We start from the raw sequence: 14517 nt of genomic DNA, 5'->3' as shown, positions 1-14517 counted from the left end.
TTCGCGAATAAGTGTTATCTTTTAACGCGTTCGCGTTAAATCCTATATATTATAAAATTCATACGTTTTAATATTTGATAATTTTCCTTACATAAATCTTCAAGTTTTATCTGAAAATCTCTTAATTTTTTTCTAACAAGGAAACCCACACAAGTGTCCGCCTCTGATTTTCATGAACTTGTAATATGTTGTATTTTAGATCAAAATAACAGATACGTTTTTTATTATATGTGCCTTTTTGCAAGTTTAGGAGGATGAAATAAAATAGAAGAAAATCGGTTTTTTTTTCATTCGAAGACAATATAATAAAAACTATAAGAGATAGAAAAAAATATTTTGAATAAAAGTTAAATGGTTTGAGGAGTACTTCACAGAAATTATTTGAAAAAAAATTTTTTGTTAATATTTCCTCCACTACTTCTTATTATTAAATTGTTAAAATAATTTCTGTAGTACAACATATTACAAGTTTATGGAAATCGGAGGCGGACACTTGTGTGTGTTTCCTTGTAAATAGAATAAATTTTCTTTAAATAAATAAATTCCCGAATTGTTACATTGTTACTTTTTTCGCTTGAGAAAAAAAAGTAATTTTCTTCTTGATTACGTAAATTACGATTACGAAAATTACAATTACGAAAACTCGCTTTTCACGGCGTATATCGTTCTTGACTTCTTTCGTTACTTTATCGGCGAGGCGTGGGCTATCGTTCGCGCCAGTTGCAACCGCGACTGCATCTAATTACATGCGGCGAGCTGACAAGGTTTCGAGGGAAACTGCACTTCACTCCACGGATGATTCATTCGCGCGCGGCCTATCCGTCGCAAATGATGAATGATTGTTCCGCCGTGCTGTTTCCCTCCCGTATAGTTCTCTTTCCTCATAGTCCTTCACATTCATATTTAGGTGCGCTGTGTCGCAATAACAAAGGAAAGAGCGTTCGTCAGAGCGCGATGAAAAAAATAACAGCGGCGCGATAAGGTCCGCGTAGGCATTTCCGATACGTTCGTCAGCCTTGGACAAAATTTCATCGAGTTCGCGGTGATTCATCGCCGGCGCTCGTTACTCCAGGAAATTACGTGGTGTATCGCCGAGAGTCGATAAGAATTTACGCGGCGTAGCGCGCGCGAAACGCGGTGCAACCGCACCGAGACGCGCGGCCGCGGCGGTCCATTAGAAATAAAATATTCGTAAGCCGGCTCTCTCAATACGCGTCAGTAACAAACTGTACCAACCGGAAGCCGAGTGTATTGCACTTTCGCGAGTTCACTCGGAATAAATGGAGCAGGCGTGCCGACCAAGTGAACGCTCAAAACCGACCGCGCTCTCGCATTTATCGTCCCGTTAAATTGATCGAATTCTCCTCGTCGTGATCCTTGCGAAATTTCCTCCAACGTGTTCTACACGTTCTCCCGACGTTATCGTATCTCGCTTTACCAAGTGAGATAAAAGCACCAACGCCCCTAATAACACTGATACCTATCTCCGAACATTCTTATTTTGGTTTTTAAATACACGAAGAGAAAAGAAATCTCAGTTCGTGCAAATGAATAAGGACTAGTTCGCCGACGAGAAATGAGAATTTCTGTGACTGAAATCGAAAATACTGTTCTACATGATATGCAGCTATATTAAAATTTGGCTGCAATAATTGTGAGAACAACTCCGATTGCGTAGAATCTTTTTATTCCTATAAACGAGTTTTTAATCTGGTCTTTATTCTTACCAGGCAAAATTCAGTTACACTAACGGAATTGTTTCTTCTTTTTTGCGCGAATATTTAAGCTTTCAACGTAGATTACACGTGTATATTCTATATTGTAAGTTTAAATATCCTTATTTAAAGACCAAAACAATAAAAATATTCAGGATTAGGTACATTAAGAGAAGAAAATGGTTGATCTAACCAAAATCATAGTTATTTTTTATCCTAACTATATTTTTTGACTGTTCTAACATGAAAATGGTGAATATAGCATATGCTATTATTACACATAAGGCTATTATTACAAATATTATAGTAAAATAAAAAAAAATAGTTCTCTCTCTCTCTTTTGACAATTTATAAAATAAAATAAAATAGTTCTCTTGATGACAATTTATAAAAATTATTTTTCTGTGTGATCATAGATACAAGTGCCAAATATTCTCTTCTCAGTATAGCAGTGTTATTAATGTCCGGACATTGGTACCTGTCCCGCATCGAATTTTCGGGTACATCGAGCGTGTACAGTCGTGGGTCACGTCGGCACGCAAATTGTCGTTTTTTTTTTCGCTTCGACGAAATTCGTCGGCATTATCCAGCCGAAATGGACGGACGAACGCACGCCATGAACTTTCGGCTGAGAGAGACGCGACAGCCGTAAATATTTCCCAATGTCGATGACTAACGTCGCGCCGGCGAGGAGGTGCCGTCGCGCGTTGCGTGCGACGCCAGGCATCGGTCTAGGCGTCGCGGCGCCTTCGTACCCTCCTGTCAGGTGGGTCGGTTGTTAGGTTGGTGGGTAGGTAAGCAGGTAGGCAGGCAGACGGGGAGGCAGGTAAAACTACACGTGTATTTATGCGAGCCGTGAGCTCGTTGCTATGTGAGGCGTTCTATTCCAGTCCCCCTTGTCACTCTCCGCCGGCGCGTAAGTGAACGCCGCTTTCACGTGCGTGCCCGTGAAAACGTAGAATTTTATAATTGAAAGCTGGTGCCCGCTACCACTCCCCTCTCGGCGTTATTACGGCTCTAGGTTTCGCCGAAAATCACCATCGGCTATGGCCGCGGCCGGCCGTCCATCCATCCGTCCGTCCGTCCGTCCGTTCGTTCGTTCGTTCGTTCGTTCGTTCGTTCGTTCGTTCGTTCGTTCGTTCGTCCCGTGAGATTGAGATCAAACCCTCGGCGGGACGGCGAGATCGGGAATGGTAATTTTCGAGCGGTGCAACCTCACGTCGTTGTTAGGCTGATGACGGTTAATGACAGCCGTTATCACGCGAAATCGTTAACAGTGGCTAATAAACGCGAGCAGGGTGTCGAAGTTCAAAGCGCATCGATGACGATGCTCCACGATAATTCGACGTGTTCTCGACTCTTGTTAAAATCATTCCAAAGTCGTTCTTTAGATCCTGTAAACCTCGCTAAAGTCGGCTAAAGTCACCACTTTGTGTCTTTAGACGTGCATTTCGGCACGTGTCGATAGTCGTTACCTGAAATTGGTCTCACGTGCGAGATGCTCAGGTCGGAATTTAAAGTCAGATTGTTTTAGTTGAGTCACATTACATTATGCTGGTAATCGTGGGATCCAACTGAAATATTCACGTATAACACGAAAATCAAATCTGACTGTCTCACTCAAGGCAAGTTTCAAGTAACGACTATTAATGTGGACCTTGTGTTCTTAATCGTCAGTGTTTAACGGAGATGTCTTGTTTCGTTCGTTGCAGTGGCTTGAACTTCCAAGATCTGATGGCCAGGCAAGGGGCGATTGATTCGCCCCCCAAAACTCCCTTCATCATGGGTTCTGAGTGCGCGGGTGACATCGAGCAAGTCGGCGAGGGAGTCGAGAACTTCAAAGTGAGTATAACTTTTAATGAATCTGATTACGAGCGTGCAAACTTAAATTGTAAACAAGTTTGCTGCTCCAAGTTCCGTGTATTCGGAATCTTATTATAAGACATAAACTGTATCGACAAGCTGCGTTGTGAACCTGCACACAGATACACACACACATACACACACACACATACACATACACACACACATTATTTTTTTGTGTTCTTTATTGGAAAGTAAACGAGATCGATGGTTGCTTTATAAGTCATTTCTAATGTCGCGACGACTAGTTATCAAGCAGTAATTTCCACATGATAGTAGATTTATTTACGCCTGGAACTTAGCTTCTGTGGAAATACGTGTAATCGAATTACACGGCATCTTCCCCCCCACAATCTCAATCGAGTAAAATTTCCTATGAGCTGGGTAAAAGCTGGTGGGTAGATCCCTCTCTCTCTCTCTCTCTCTCTCTCTCTCTCTCTCTCTCTCTCTTCCTCTGTCCGGCGAATGCTGGTAACGCGCTAATCCAATTCACTCGGGACGATGGAGCCGCTTTTCGCGTATTAAAATAGTGGTAGCCCCTAGTATCGATTTTCAGCTTTAACATCACTCAGCTCAACGCTGAATTATTTCGAAAGCTCTCGAAACACGTTTCCACGACCGTATTAGTAGTACCGTCGATAAAGCGCCGTGACATCGCCCTCCTTACTTCTTTCAATCGCGGTCGCTCCGGTTTATTAAATGTCTTCGTGTCAGGAGGAAAATTAGTGTTCTTGTTTTGCCACGCATGATTAAGCGAGGCCGCTCGCTCGCGTTATCGTATTTATTAACACGTTCGCATTACGCCTGAGGGGAGAAGGAAAGAAGATTCAGGATCCTCTCGCTGCAAAATAGCTCTAGTACAAAATAAGAGGAATTTACTTGAGTCGCACGTCTCACCGGCCGGCGCCGCGTTACACTTAGGGTGGTCTATTTTCGCGACCCGCGAAACTCTTTTCGAAGTCAGAAAGAGGCAGGCGAAACTCTCGAAGCGTTTAGGGTCAGATATCCAAGCAACACGTGCAAATGATCTGTCTCGTTAGAAAGAGAAAGAGAGGAAAAGAGAGAGAGAGAAAGTGAGGTAGAAGGGAAAAAAGACTCTCCCTTCGGGCCAAAGGAAATGGCAACTCGCCTTGCCCTTGCCCCAATTGCCAAGACGAATGTGTTGCGGAGGAAAGAGCCTAATTTGATAAAGAAGATTACCGTCTTCCGGAGAACGAAGTGTAAAATCGCTTAACCTTTTACTCGCCTGATACCGCAATCTTATCTGGAGATATTCCCTGAAAATATCGTATTTTACACAAAAAAGAAAAGAGACAAAAAAGAGGAAAAGAGCCAGAAACCATCGGTGCGCGGAAGAAACAACTTCGTTAGTTTAACTGAATTTTCTGTTACTTCTGGAGACTCGCGGATGAAAGACTCGGTTGTAGAAACGGAAAGATTCCCGTAAGAGGTTTCTACTCAGCCAATTGCTGTCAGTTACCTCAATCGAGCTTCAACGCGGCTGAACGTTCAGAGACGAATTGTTCTCGGTCGCAGTAACCAGAGATATTAATTTTCCGTCAGTAAGTTCTTTCGTAAGTCCATTCAGTCGCACTGAAACTTTTTTGTCTGTGTACACGTGGAAAATTCGCGTTCTCGAGTTAAAGGTTATTTTCCACTTCGTAACGCGTTATAAAATGCCACTCTTCTTCATTACTGTTTTCTTTTTTCTTCTTTTTTTTTTAACAGGTGGGAGACAGGGTGGTCGCCCTTCCCGATCATAAAGCGTGGGCGGAGCTCGTGGCTGTACCGGCGACGTCCGTGTTCGCGTTACCACCTGGGATGAGCTACCTCGACGCGGCCGCCATCATCATGAACTACACCGTGGCTTACATTCTGCTCTTCGAGCTGGCCAATCTCACGCCTGGCAAGAGCCTGCTGCTTCACAGCTCCGGCGGTGGTGTGGTAAGTCGGCAGAATTGTTTCTTTCTTATTTGCGTTTCCGTCAGAGAGGAGAATACGCGATATGCGCGCGCATACAATATCGCTCTCTCCGGAGATGATGAATTGGACCTTTTAATTACACCCTCGCCCTCGCCCTTGTATCCTTTGTATTGCGAGAGACTCGACGTGTTGCGACACGCTTATGAATGTATCGTGATCGTTACGTTCGATTATGCACGCTGCGGTGTTGTTTTCCTCTCCTTTGTTTTTATAATTGTCTTTGTAACAAACGAGCGAGTGCACTTCGGTGCCAAAGATAATGTCATTACGCGCGATCGCGCGTGATTCATTGGGCCCTTTAATTGTGCTCTCTCTTTAGCTCATTATCATGGAGAACTGCCCGTGCATTTTGATGTGTATGCGTAATATTGTAATTATTATCTTCAACCATGCGTGATGTTGGTCTCGCAGCCGTATTAACAGTCGCTTGTGTTAAACGCGCGATATCATTATCCTCGCGTGTATCAATTAATTTCGTTGTGCGTTGTGATTGTATTAATTTTTATGGCACAATGATCGGCAATATGGTCTCGGATTCTGCGATCGGTTTGTTGTTCACGACGCGGCCGATAAAGCACTTTCAACACTGGGAAAGTGTTTAACCACCGGTAACGCGCCCTCATAAGTTTCGACGGCTCTACCATGTGCATAAACGCGTTAATGTCTCGAAAAGATGTGCCGCTCGTAAAGGCGAAGCGAGCGTCTTCGAGGCGCCTCACGACGGCGTTTTTCGAGCCCGATAAATAGCGGTATTACGATCACGGCGTTAGAATCGTCGAGTAACGAGCGGTATTAGCATTGTGCTTATACACCGCTTAGAGAACCGTTTTATGGGAAACCGCACGGAGATGTACGTGCGCTCATAAGTAGCGAAGTACCCGCGACGTTTTTCCGCAAAGCCCGTTACGCCTACGTTTTAGCGCGTGGCTAACGGGGATTTGTCTCTAACGACGCGGTGTCAAGCAGAGGGAAAGAGAGAGGGAGAGAGAGAAAGCATTACTTATTGCACTCCTCAAGCTGAGTGACAAACAAATGTCACATAAATATGAAATATATGCGTATACAGAAACGAAAAACGTATCGAATCCAATGTAAACAGAAAGAAGGAAGAAGAAGCAATTATTGAAACGCCGTTGAAAACAGACTTCTAATATCTTTCAGAGAAAAAGAGAGAGAAAGAGAGAACGGGTAGAGCTCAGCACGAGAGGGTTTCACCCTAAATAAAATCTCGCGAAGTAAATATTTGAGCGCTCCTCCCTCCGAAATGCGCACCGAAATAAAATCGCGTGCCGTATGTGTTCGCGGCCTGTTACTGAAAATAAAATTTGCCGGGCGTGTTTGTCTACTCGTCGGAGACCAGCTTAAATCCGTCCAACGGGGCGTCGAGACATTAGATATCTATGGGGTGCGAATGTTGAAATTTCATAAAAGCGACGACGCGGATCAACGGCGAGAGGTGGAAGGACGATGCGGAGGACGTGGTCTCGAGAAGGTTAAAGCACCAAAGGAGATATTTCCGGGTGCTTTGACTATGAGGGTGGTTTCTCTGTCGACTAGTCGGCGGACGACGACGAGGAGGAGGAGGCGAAGGAGAAAGAGGAGAAGAAGAAGAAGGTAGAACCGTCGGGATCAATACGGCTCAACAGGTTACACCCGAAGCCAACTATACTGGCAACCCACCCCCGCCGCCATCCCCGTCCTACCTAGGCGGTTGAGACGAAAGGTGAAATCTACGGGGGATGCTGGTGCGGACCGTACGGGGTATGAGGGTTGCCAGGCAACCTTTCGCTCTCTCATCGACCACCGTCATGGGCCGCGCCCGTCTGAGACCATACCACCACCGCCCCCGCTCTCGTCGTCGCCGCCGCCACCATCACTATCGCTACCACCACCACCACTATCGCCGCCGCCACCACCGCCACCACCACCATCACCACCACTACTACTACCACTACTACCACTACTACTATCATCATCACCGGCACGTTACCACCACGTGGCGACCTTAAGCTCCTTTCACACCGCGTCGACACCGTGCGCCACGTGTACGAGAGCCGGTAGACGCCCCGCTGCGGTCACGATGTTTTATGGAAGCGCTTAATTAAAGATGACTTCCGGGAACTTTATGTCGAGTACCCGGAGACGTTTTCCCGCGAAGTGCAAGATAATTGGACGTAGTAGTTGCGTGCGCAACCGAAGGGGGCCACTTAAGGTCTAAGTACGAGATGCACTTAAGGTGAGATATTTCTTGCGTGATTGTAATAAGTTTATTACGATGAATCGCGCGCGCGCGCGCGCGCGCGTTATCGAATACGGAACGTATCATCGTCGAGTGCCTCGTCATTTTCTCGCCATTTTCTCGCTCCCTTTATTACACATCTTCCCCGTCGCGATTATCACCTACGGATTTTGCATGCAAAGATATACCTCGCGTCTTTCCGGAATTCACAGCTCGCTGCTTCAACCGCGTTGCCACGAGCCCTACTCTGCTCTTCTCGGTACCGCGCTTTATTGCACACTGTCCGCACTTAAAATAGAGAAAGGCGAGAAAAAAGAAGCGCATAAAACGCAGCCTAAAAGACCGGGGCCTCATATGTCGCTCAGAGCGGCTACAATTTTGGAACGTTATTATAAACGGGGTTAATGGCTGGTTTCGGTTTAAACGTCTCTTCATTTTTTCTCTTCTTCGCCCATCTCCTCCCTTCTACTTCTCTATCTGTAGTTTTAGTCACAGAAGATAAAAAATCAGTTGAACAGGAAGACTGAAATGATTGAATGAAACCGACTCCTTTTTAACGTACATTGCTGTTCGGTTCCTGATTTCTCGCTGCGGCTATCTTCATTTATGATATCAGAAGAGTGAGGAAATGCATACCCAAAATTCCTGCAAATTACATTGAAATTAAAAAGATGTAAAAGTGACACTCGCGATTGGTTAAACAGATTTCCAAAATACTCCTCTTCTTTCGTTCTAACAGTCAATAAATAACCGTAACGAGTCAATAATTAACGTGACAAGATAATAAGAAAATGTAGGTAAAAAGCGAGTCTGCATGTCAAGTTAATTTCACAGTTATTTATTGAGTTTTTTGTTAGAGGAAAATGGAAGGAAGGATTGCGAGAGGAAAATGTTCTGAATATTTTAGAGGTGTACTTGATCGATTGCAAGTGACATTTCTTGCATATACATTTTTTTTTATTTCGACGTACTTTGCAATAATTTTGGACATGCATTTCCTCGCTTCTGATGTCACTAGTGCAGCAGGAGGTGCTGCGGCGAGGGGTCCAGAGGAAGACTGTCACATAGATATCGGCCGGTGTGACAATTGAGCATTCTTGTCAAACGAGCGAACAATTTTTCTGACCTCTTATTCGCACGATGGCAGCCGATGTATCCACCTCGGCCAGGAATATAAAAAAGCTCCTCCGCGCGCGTGTAGCGCGCTTCGCTGTTCATAAAGAAGAGCGGAAAGACGGGACGGGGAGAGAGAAAGAGATATGACGCGATCCGTCTGAGAGACTCTGAAGGAGAGAAGAGGAAGGGAGGGGAAGGGGGGAGGAAGTCTGACGTGATCAGAAAGCGCTATTTTTCACGTCGAGTGCTCTCTCCTCCCCGGCGCTTTTCTGCTCTACGTGACCGGCTTCCTCGGCGTTCCTCTTTGCCGGCTAATGCGCGAAGAATCGGCCGCAAAAGTTTTTCGCGCGTACGCAGTCGCGTTTTTCCTCCGTCGCCCATTGTTGTCACGGATCATGAATTATCAGCTCTACACGCTCCCTGTACGCGGCTCCTGTCCTCCCGGCGTGACAAACCGGGGGATATAAACGTGCGGCACGGGCGACATTATTCATCGAGTCTCGGATCGGTTAATATTAATTAAGTCATTGTCTTGTCGAAGAAAGAGTTCGATCGCTCCGGCGAATCGTCATCGACGAGGCTACATTATGTAGCATAAATTGTATCTTGAGAGGATTTCACACGTAACTTTCTCTCCCTTTTTTCTTCTTTTTATATCGTGTAATCATCTTTGGACTCGTGAATATGTATGAGCGCGTGATAATGGCGAAAACGATCGGGGTTTGTCGAAGCTGATGGTGGTTAGGTGGTGCTGTTGCTGCTGCCGCTGCTGTGACGACGGTAATTACCGAAAAGTTGAAATGCACTCGGCGTTTTTCTCACCTGCGTCATTTTCACACGCGTCTTTCGTGATGCGTACAATTTGTTGCGGCTACTTAAGGATTCCAGGTCGTCTGTTCTCTCTTTGTTTCTCTCTCTCTCTCTCTCCTCCTGCTTCCACTCATCTCTCCCTCTCTGCTCGTCTTTTTCTTCTCATTTATGTTCTTGCTCGAGCCCGAAGGAGCACCGCCGCTCGCGCAGCATCGCCGGCATCGCTGGGTATCGAATTCTCGACGAGGAGGCGGAGAGAAATGGAAAGCAACGAACGCGATTCTCGGAAATAATGTATGCCGCTTCTGTTGAAAATCTCGAGCGACTACAGCACGCGGCTCGCGTTCCTTTTTTTTTTCTCCTCTCTTAATCCCGTCTCATCCTTCCTCCGGGGCGTAGCATTACGGGCGCGCCGTAGCTCGCACGACGTGACGAGTGTTCGGCGCGCAGCTAGATTTTCTCGGCAAAAAGCGGGCCCTCGCACATCGTGAAAGAACGGGCGAGAAGTGTGGCCAGTACACTTTTTAGCAAGTACCTCGCGTATCATATCCCTGTTCTCAGCGAAGCGCTAAGAATCGGCAATCGGAGACATTACTTTGCATATGTTTTTTTGCTTCCATCTAATTTAGGGTCAAGCGGTGGTCCAGCTCGCGAAAACCGTGAAGGACGTGACTATCTTCGGCGTCTGCAGCAAATCCAAGCACGAGGCTCTCAAAGCCGCCGGAACCATCGACTATCTTTTGGAGCGCGGCACGGACTACAGCAACGAAGTCCGAAAGTACGTAAGCGATATCGCGTTTGGCCGCTAGGGAATCCGAAAGGGAACCTCACGAATTTGTAACATGTGTCTCTGTGAACTTGCAGAATTTCGTCCGAGGGCGTGGACATCGTTTTAGATTGCCTGTGTGGCGAGGAATGTAACAAGGGCTACGCCCTCTTGAAACCAATGGGCAAATACATCCTTTATGGATCCAGCAACGTCGTCACCGGGGAAACCAAGAGCTTCTTCTCCGCAGCGCGATCAGTACGTAGTTTTTAGTTCAGCTGATCGATCTTCCAATTTATCGAGATTTTGTGTACTTTGATGGCTCGTTTATTACTGTGAACATTCTTTTGCTACGTCTTTCCTCAATGAGCCTAATGCGCGCTTTGTTATTTGACGTTTTCAGTGGTGGCAAGTCGACAAAGTGTCACCTATAAAGCTGTTTGACGAGAACAAGACACTGTCCGGATTGAATCTGCGCCACTTGATGTACCGGCACGGCAGTCACGCGTTTGTACGACGGGCAGTGAACCAAGTGTACACATTGTGGAGCGAGGGCAAGATTAAGCCGGTGGTGGACTCGACGTGGGCGCTGGAGGATGTGCCCGAGGCAATGCAAAAAATGCACGATCGCAAGAACATCGGTAAGATCGTTCTGGATCCGAGTCTGGAGCCAAAGCCCAAACCAGCTACACCGGCTAAAGGCAAGGCGAAGGACAAGAAGGCCGCGAATCAGGAGGAGAAGAAGGCGTCCAGCGTAGAATCGGAGGAGGGAGAGAAGAAAAAGGAACCGGAATTGACAAATGGCACCTCCGAAGACAAATCTGATAGCGGTAAGGAAAAAGAAAATCAAATGTAAAAGCGCTTAGTTTATTCCGTATGGCTTGAAAATTAAAGAGAGAGAGGCAAGAAGATTCGCTCGTATCTCTTGTTTCAGATTCGAAAGAAAAGGAATCTAGCTGAATTAGCAGTAGTAACTAATCCTATAAGACAGAAAAACTGATGCCCACAAACATCAAGAATTCCCAGGAAAGTACTATTACTGAGAGACGATCCATCGTTGCCCGAGAACAAACAGAAAAAGAAAAATAGAATTTGACCCGAGTAATCATCAGTGGTATCGCGCAAAATTTACATGCAGATGATACATAAGCAGAGAGAATCATGGTTCATATCGTGCGATTTAACAATTCTAATGTGGCGGGGTAGTCCTCGAGCGATTGGCCTGCCAGAGACGCGGACGAAACATTTCAATGTAGCGAAGTAATCGATCGCTTGCGCTGTAAGGTACACCCTTTTTTTTTTTTTCTTTCACGACCCTTTCACGGGCGCTCTCTTCACCGTTTGTCATCTGCATGTGTCTATTCTCCTCACATTTGCGCCGAGATAGAAGGGTTCACGCGAACCACGCGAGCGGAGAAACGACAGCGTATCGTGTAAGAACGAGAGAAGCAACCAAATAGAAGTAACAATCTTGACGCGGTCCACAGTAGTTTACAGAATATAAGAACGTTATGTTTATTTTTTCACACCGACCAAATGGTTAATTTTGCGAAGAGTTAAGTGAACAGCTGTTGGATATGAGATAATCGTTAGGCAGCTTGGTGTTCGCCTTTCCTTTTATCACTACTGCTATTATTATATCGTCTTGGAAAATGGATGCAACAGCCTTTCCGTACTTATCGAACTTGTCGAGCTTATCGGACAACTAACGGGGAATATGAGCTGTTTAATAATTGTGGCGTTGCCCAACAGCTATCCAACTTGGCTCTGTCTATTTGTATCAAATATTATCGCTGCTACTACGATATATACTAACATTCTCTTACACTAATATAATATTACCTCTATTTGTAATTTATAATGGGATAAAAATAACGTAATTCCGCTGAAGTCGAGTTTCCGTGGAAAAACTATAAACGCGGAGCTGCATATTACTTTCGTATGTAAATTTTATGTACCAGAGATGTTTTTACACCACTTTATTGTTCGTCCTGACACTTTTGTCGGACGGAATATCCATTTAAATTTTAACGATAACCATGAAAGTCGAGAATAACATTTAGTATTACGCGGCATTTCGCTGGGATTTGAACGCTTTTTTTATACTTTCATACCTTGTAGTGTTTTTATGTAAAATTAATTGTAGACTTCGGGGATTTTCTACGCAATTTTGAAGGAGTATCTAAATGTATAACTGCCTAAGAACCGACTGCAATCGGTAATTTTCCAAATCAACATTCTGTCTCCTTCTCCAAATCATGCACATTGATCTTTAGCAACGATATTTCAACGAGATGCTTTCAAAATGTTTCTAGCTAACGTTTTCGGCATGTAATCCGACGTGTAATGATGAATTTATTTAAGAACAAACGCATCCGTGGATGTTTATGCCGCGCTAAAAATTTCGGATAACGATCGGATTCGATATCTAATTAAGAATTAACTGATACATAGCACAAGATAATTAAGTGAAGATCTAATTAGACTGATTAATTACGGCTTGAAACTGTAACGAGCCTAGTAGAGAGACGTTACTCGGCAGAAAAGTGCTTCGAGAATTACTATCTTAGCGAATGTTGGCGTATTTCATTTCTACGTGAAATTTTCGAATTAGTTTTAACGGAAAGATCGAACGCGCTCTCGATATACAATGATACAAATGTCCCACAACGTTTCTATTCAGATGTACGAATCGATGATGTACTTGAAAGACTCCGAGTAACTTTATTGTTTAAATGAAATTTTATAAACATATTTAATGACGTTGCATCAACATATGTACATGAAGAGTAATTTAACGAATTAGCGTCGTAGAAGCTTAAAGTATATCGCTTTTTTCATAAGAGAAGGAACGACAGTTTAAAGGTAAAATACGCAAGGCCTCATTTTTTAATGTAACACAATCTCGCGTGAATACAGTTGTGTCGCCTAGAGCCGAACGCGTAACTGCGCTCCGACAAGTTACGTTGAATCCGCATTGCGGTTTTTCCTCAAACTTTCGAACCTTCGCGTAATATTTTCGACGATGGTCGTGACGCACTGTCCCGGCCGTCCCGTGCGAATAATAGCGAGAAAGACGCGTTATCACACTAACGGTGATCTGTTGAGCGAAGAAGGTTTCATAGTGATATAAACAAAGGATTAAGGCGATCCCCTTCGCGAGAGGATCTTGAGATAAGAGTAAAGGAAAAAAGAAGAAAGGATGAAAAGATCTCGAGGATGTGTCCTCGACGGAATGCGGCTCGGCGGAGGAGCTGGCCGATGCAGAACAAAGTGCATATCTCTCCGGAATGTTGGAACAATTTTGGTGTAGCCGATTTCGTTAGGATTTGATACTAGCTCTGTATACCGATATCTATATTATACAAATCACTATGCAAAGAAGAGGAAGAGACACGGACGAGGGGGAAGATATGTGTCAACGATATATCTCAGCGCGAATATCTTACATCAGAGAGAGAGAAAAAAAAAGAAAGAGAAGTCGCGCAAGAGCGCCAAGAGGAATTACTGCCGTATCGAATCTCTCGGTCCAAAAGTACATAACTGCTATCTTACTCATCAAGAAAACGTATCGATCTGAGGCAAGAAAAAAAAAGACAAAAAAAGTATACATGATAAAAAAAAATACTGCGAAAAACATGATAAATGTGGCTGCATATTTTGAGACATCTTTTAAACACACTAAGATACACTTAATCCCGAAGTATACACACGAGGTAACCGATGACATGAATACACACGAGACATACGCCCACACACGAGTAACGACGACACACATCATACTGTATATTTTATTGTACGGCTTTAAATGTTTCATCAAATAACTCTATTATATTATAATATATCTATATATTTGTATCGATCGTTTCCTCCTGCCCTAATTTTTCATCTAGGTCCGTAGCACGAACGTCAGGAACGATGATTATAATCCAGAATGTTGCGAATGTTACTACACGCTGTAGAGGATCAGGACGGGCTTCAAACGCACACGAGAAAGAGAGAGAAAGGAAGAGAAAGAGCGAGAG

General features: G+C 44.5%; 1 protein-coding gene across 2 annotated transcripts in view; it reads left to right on the top strand.

Moving 5' to 3' along the window:
- Positions 1-14350, top strand: part of LOC116849111 (synaptic vesicle membrane protein VAT-1 homolog-like) — a 33131-nt gene extending 18781 nt beyond the window's left edge. For both annotated transcript variants that reach the window (XM_032825937.1, XM_032825936.1), the window contains 6 exons: positions 3428-3557; positions 5307-5522; positions 10356-10504; positions 10591-10750; positions 10896-11322; positions 11427-14350. In XM_032825937.1, coding sequence (XP_032681828.1) covers positions 3428-3557; positions 5307-5522; positions 10356-10504; positions 10591-10750; positions 10896-11322; positions 11427-11452 — 1108 coding nt within the window. In that variant the 3' untranslated portion in view covers positions 11453-14350. The remainder of the gene's footprint in view (positions 1-3427; positions 3558-5306; positions 5523-10355; positions 10505-10590; positions 10751-10895; positions 11323-11426) is intronic.
- Positions 14351-14517: the final 167 nt, after the last annotated feature.

Source organism: Odontomachus brunneus, unplaced genomic scaffold, assembly GCF_010583005.1.
Source record: "Odontomachus brunneus isolate Ranch 3 - 2012 unplaced genomic scaffold, Obru_v1 Obru_scaffold_106, whole genome shotgun sequence".
In the NCBI taxonomy this organism is placed as follows: Eukaryota; Metazoa; Arthropoda; class Insecta; order Hymenoptera; family Formicidae; genus Odontomachus; species Odontomachus brunneus.
The sequence above is the reverse complement of the archived record's forward strand: the minus strand, read 5'-3'. Positions and strand labels throughout refer to the sequence as shown.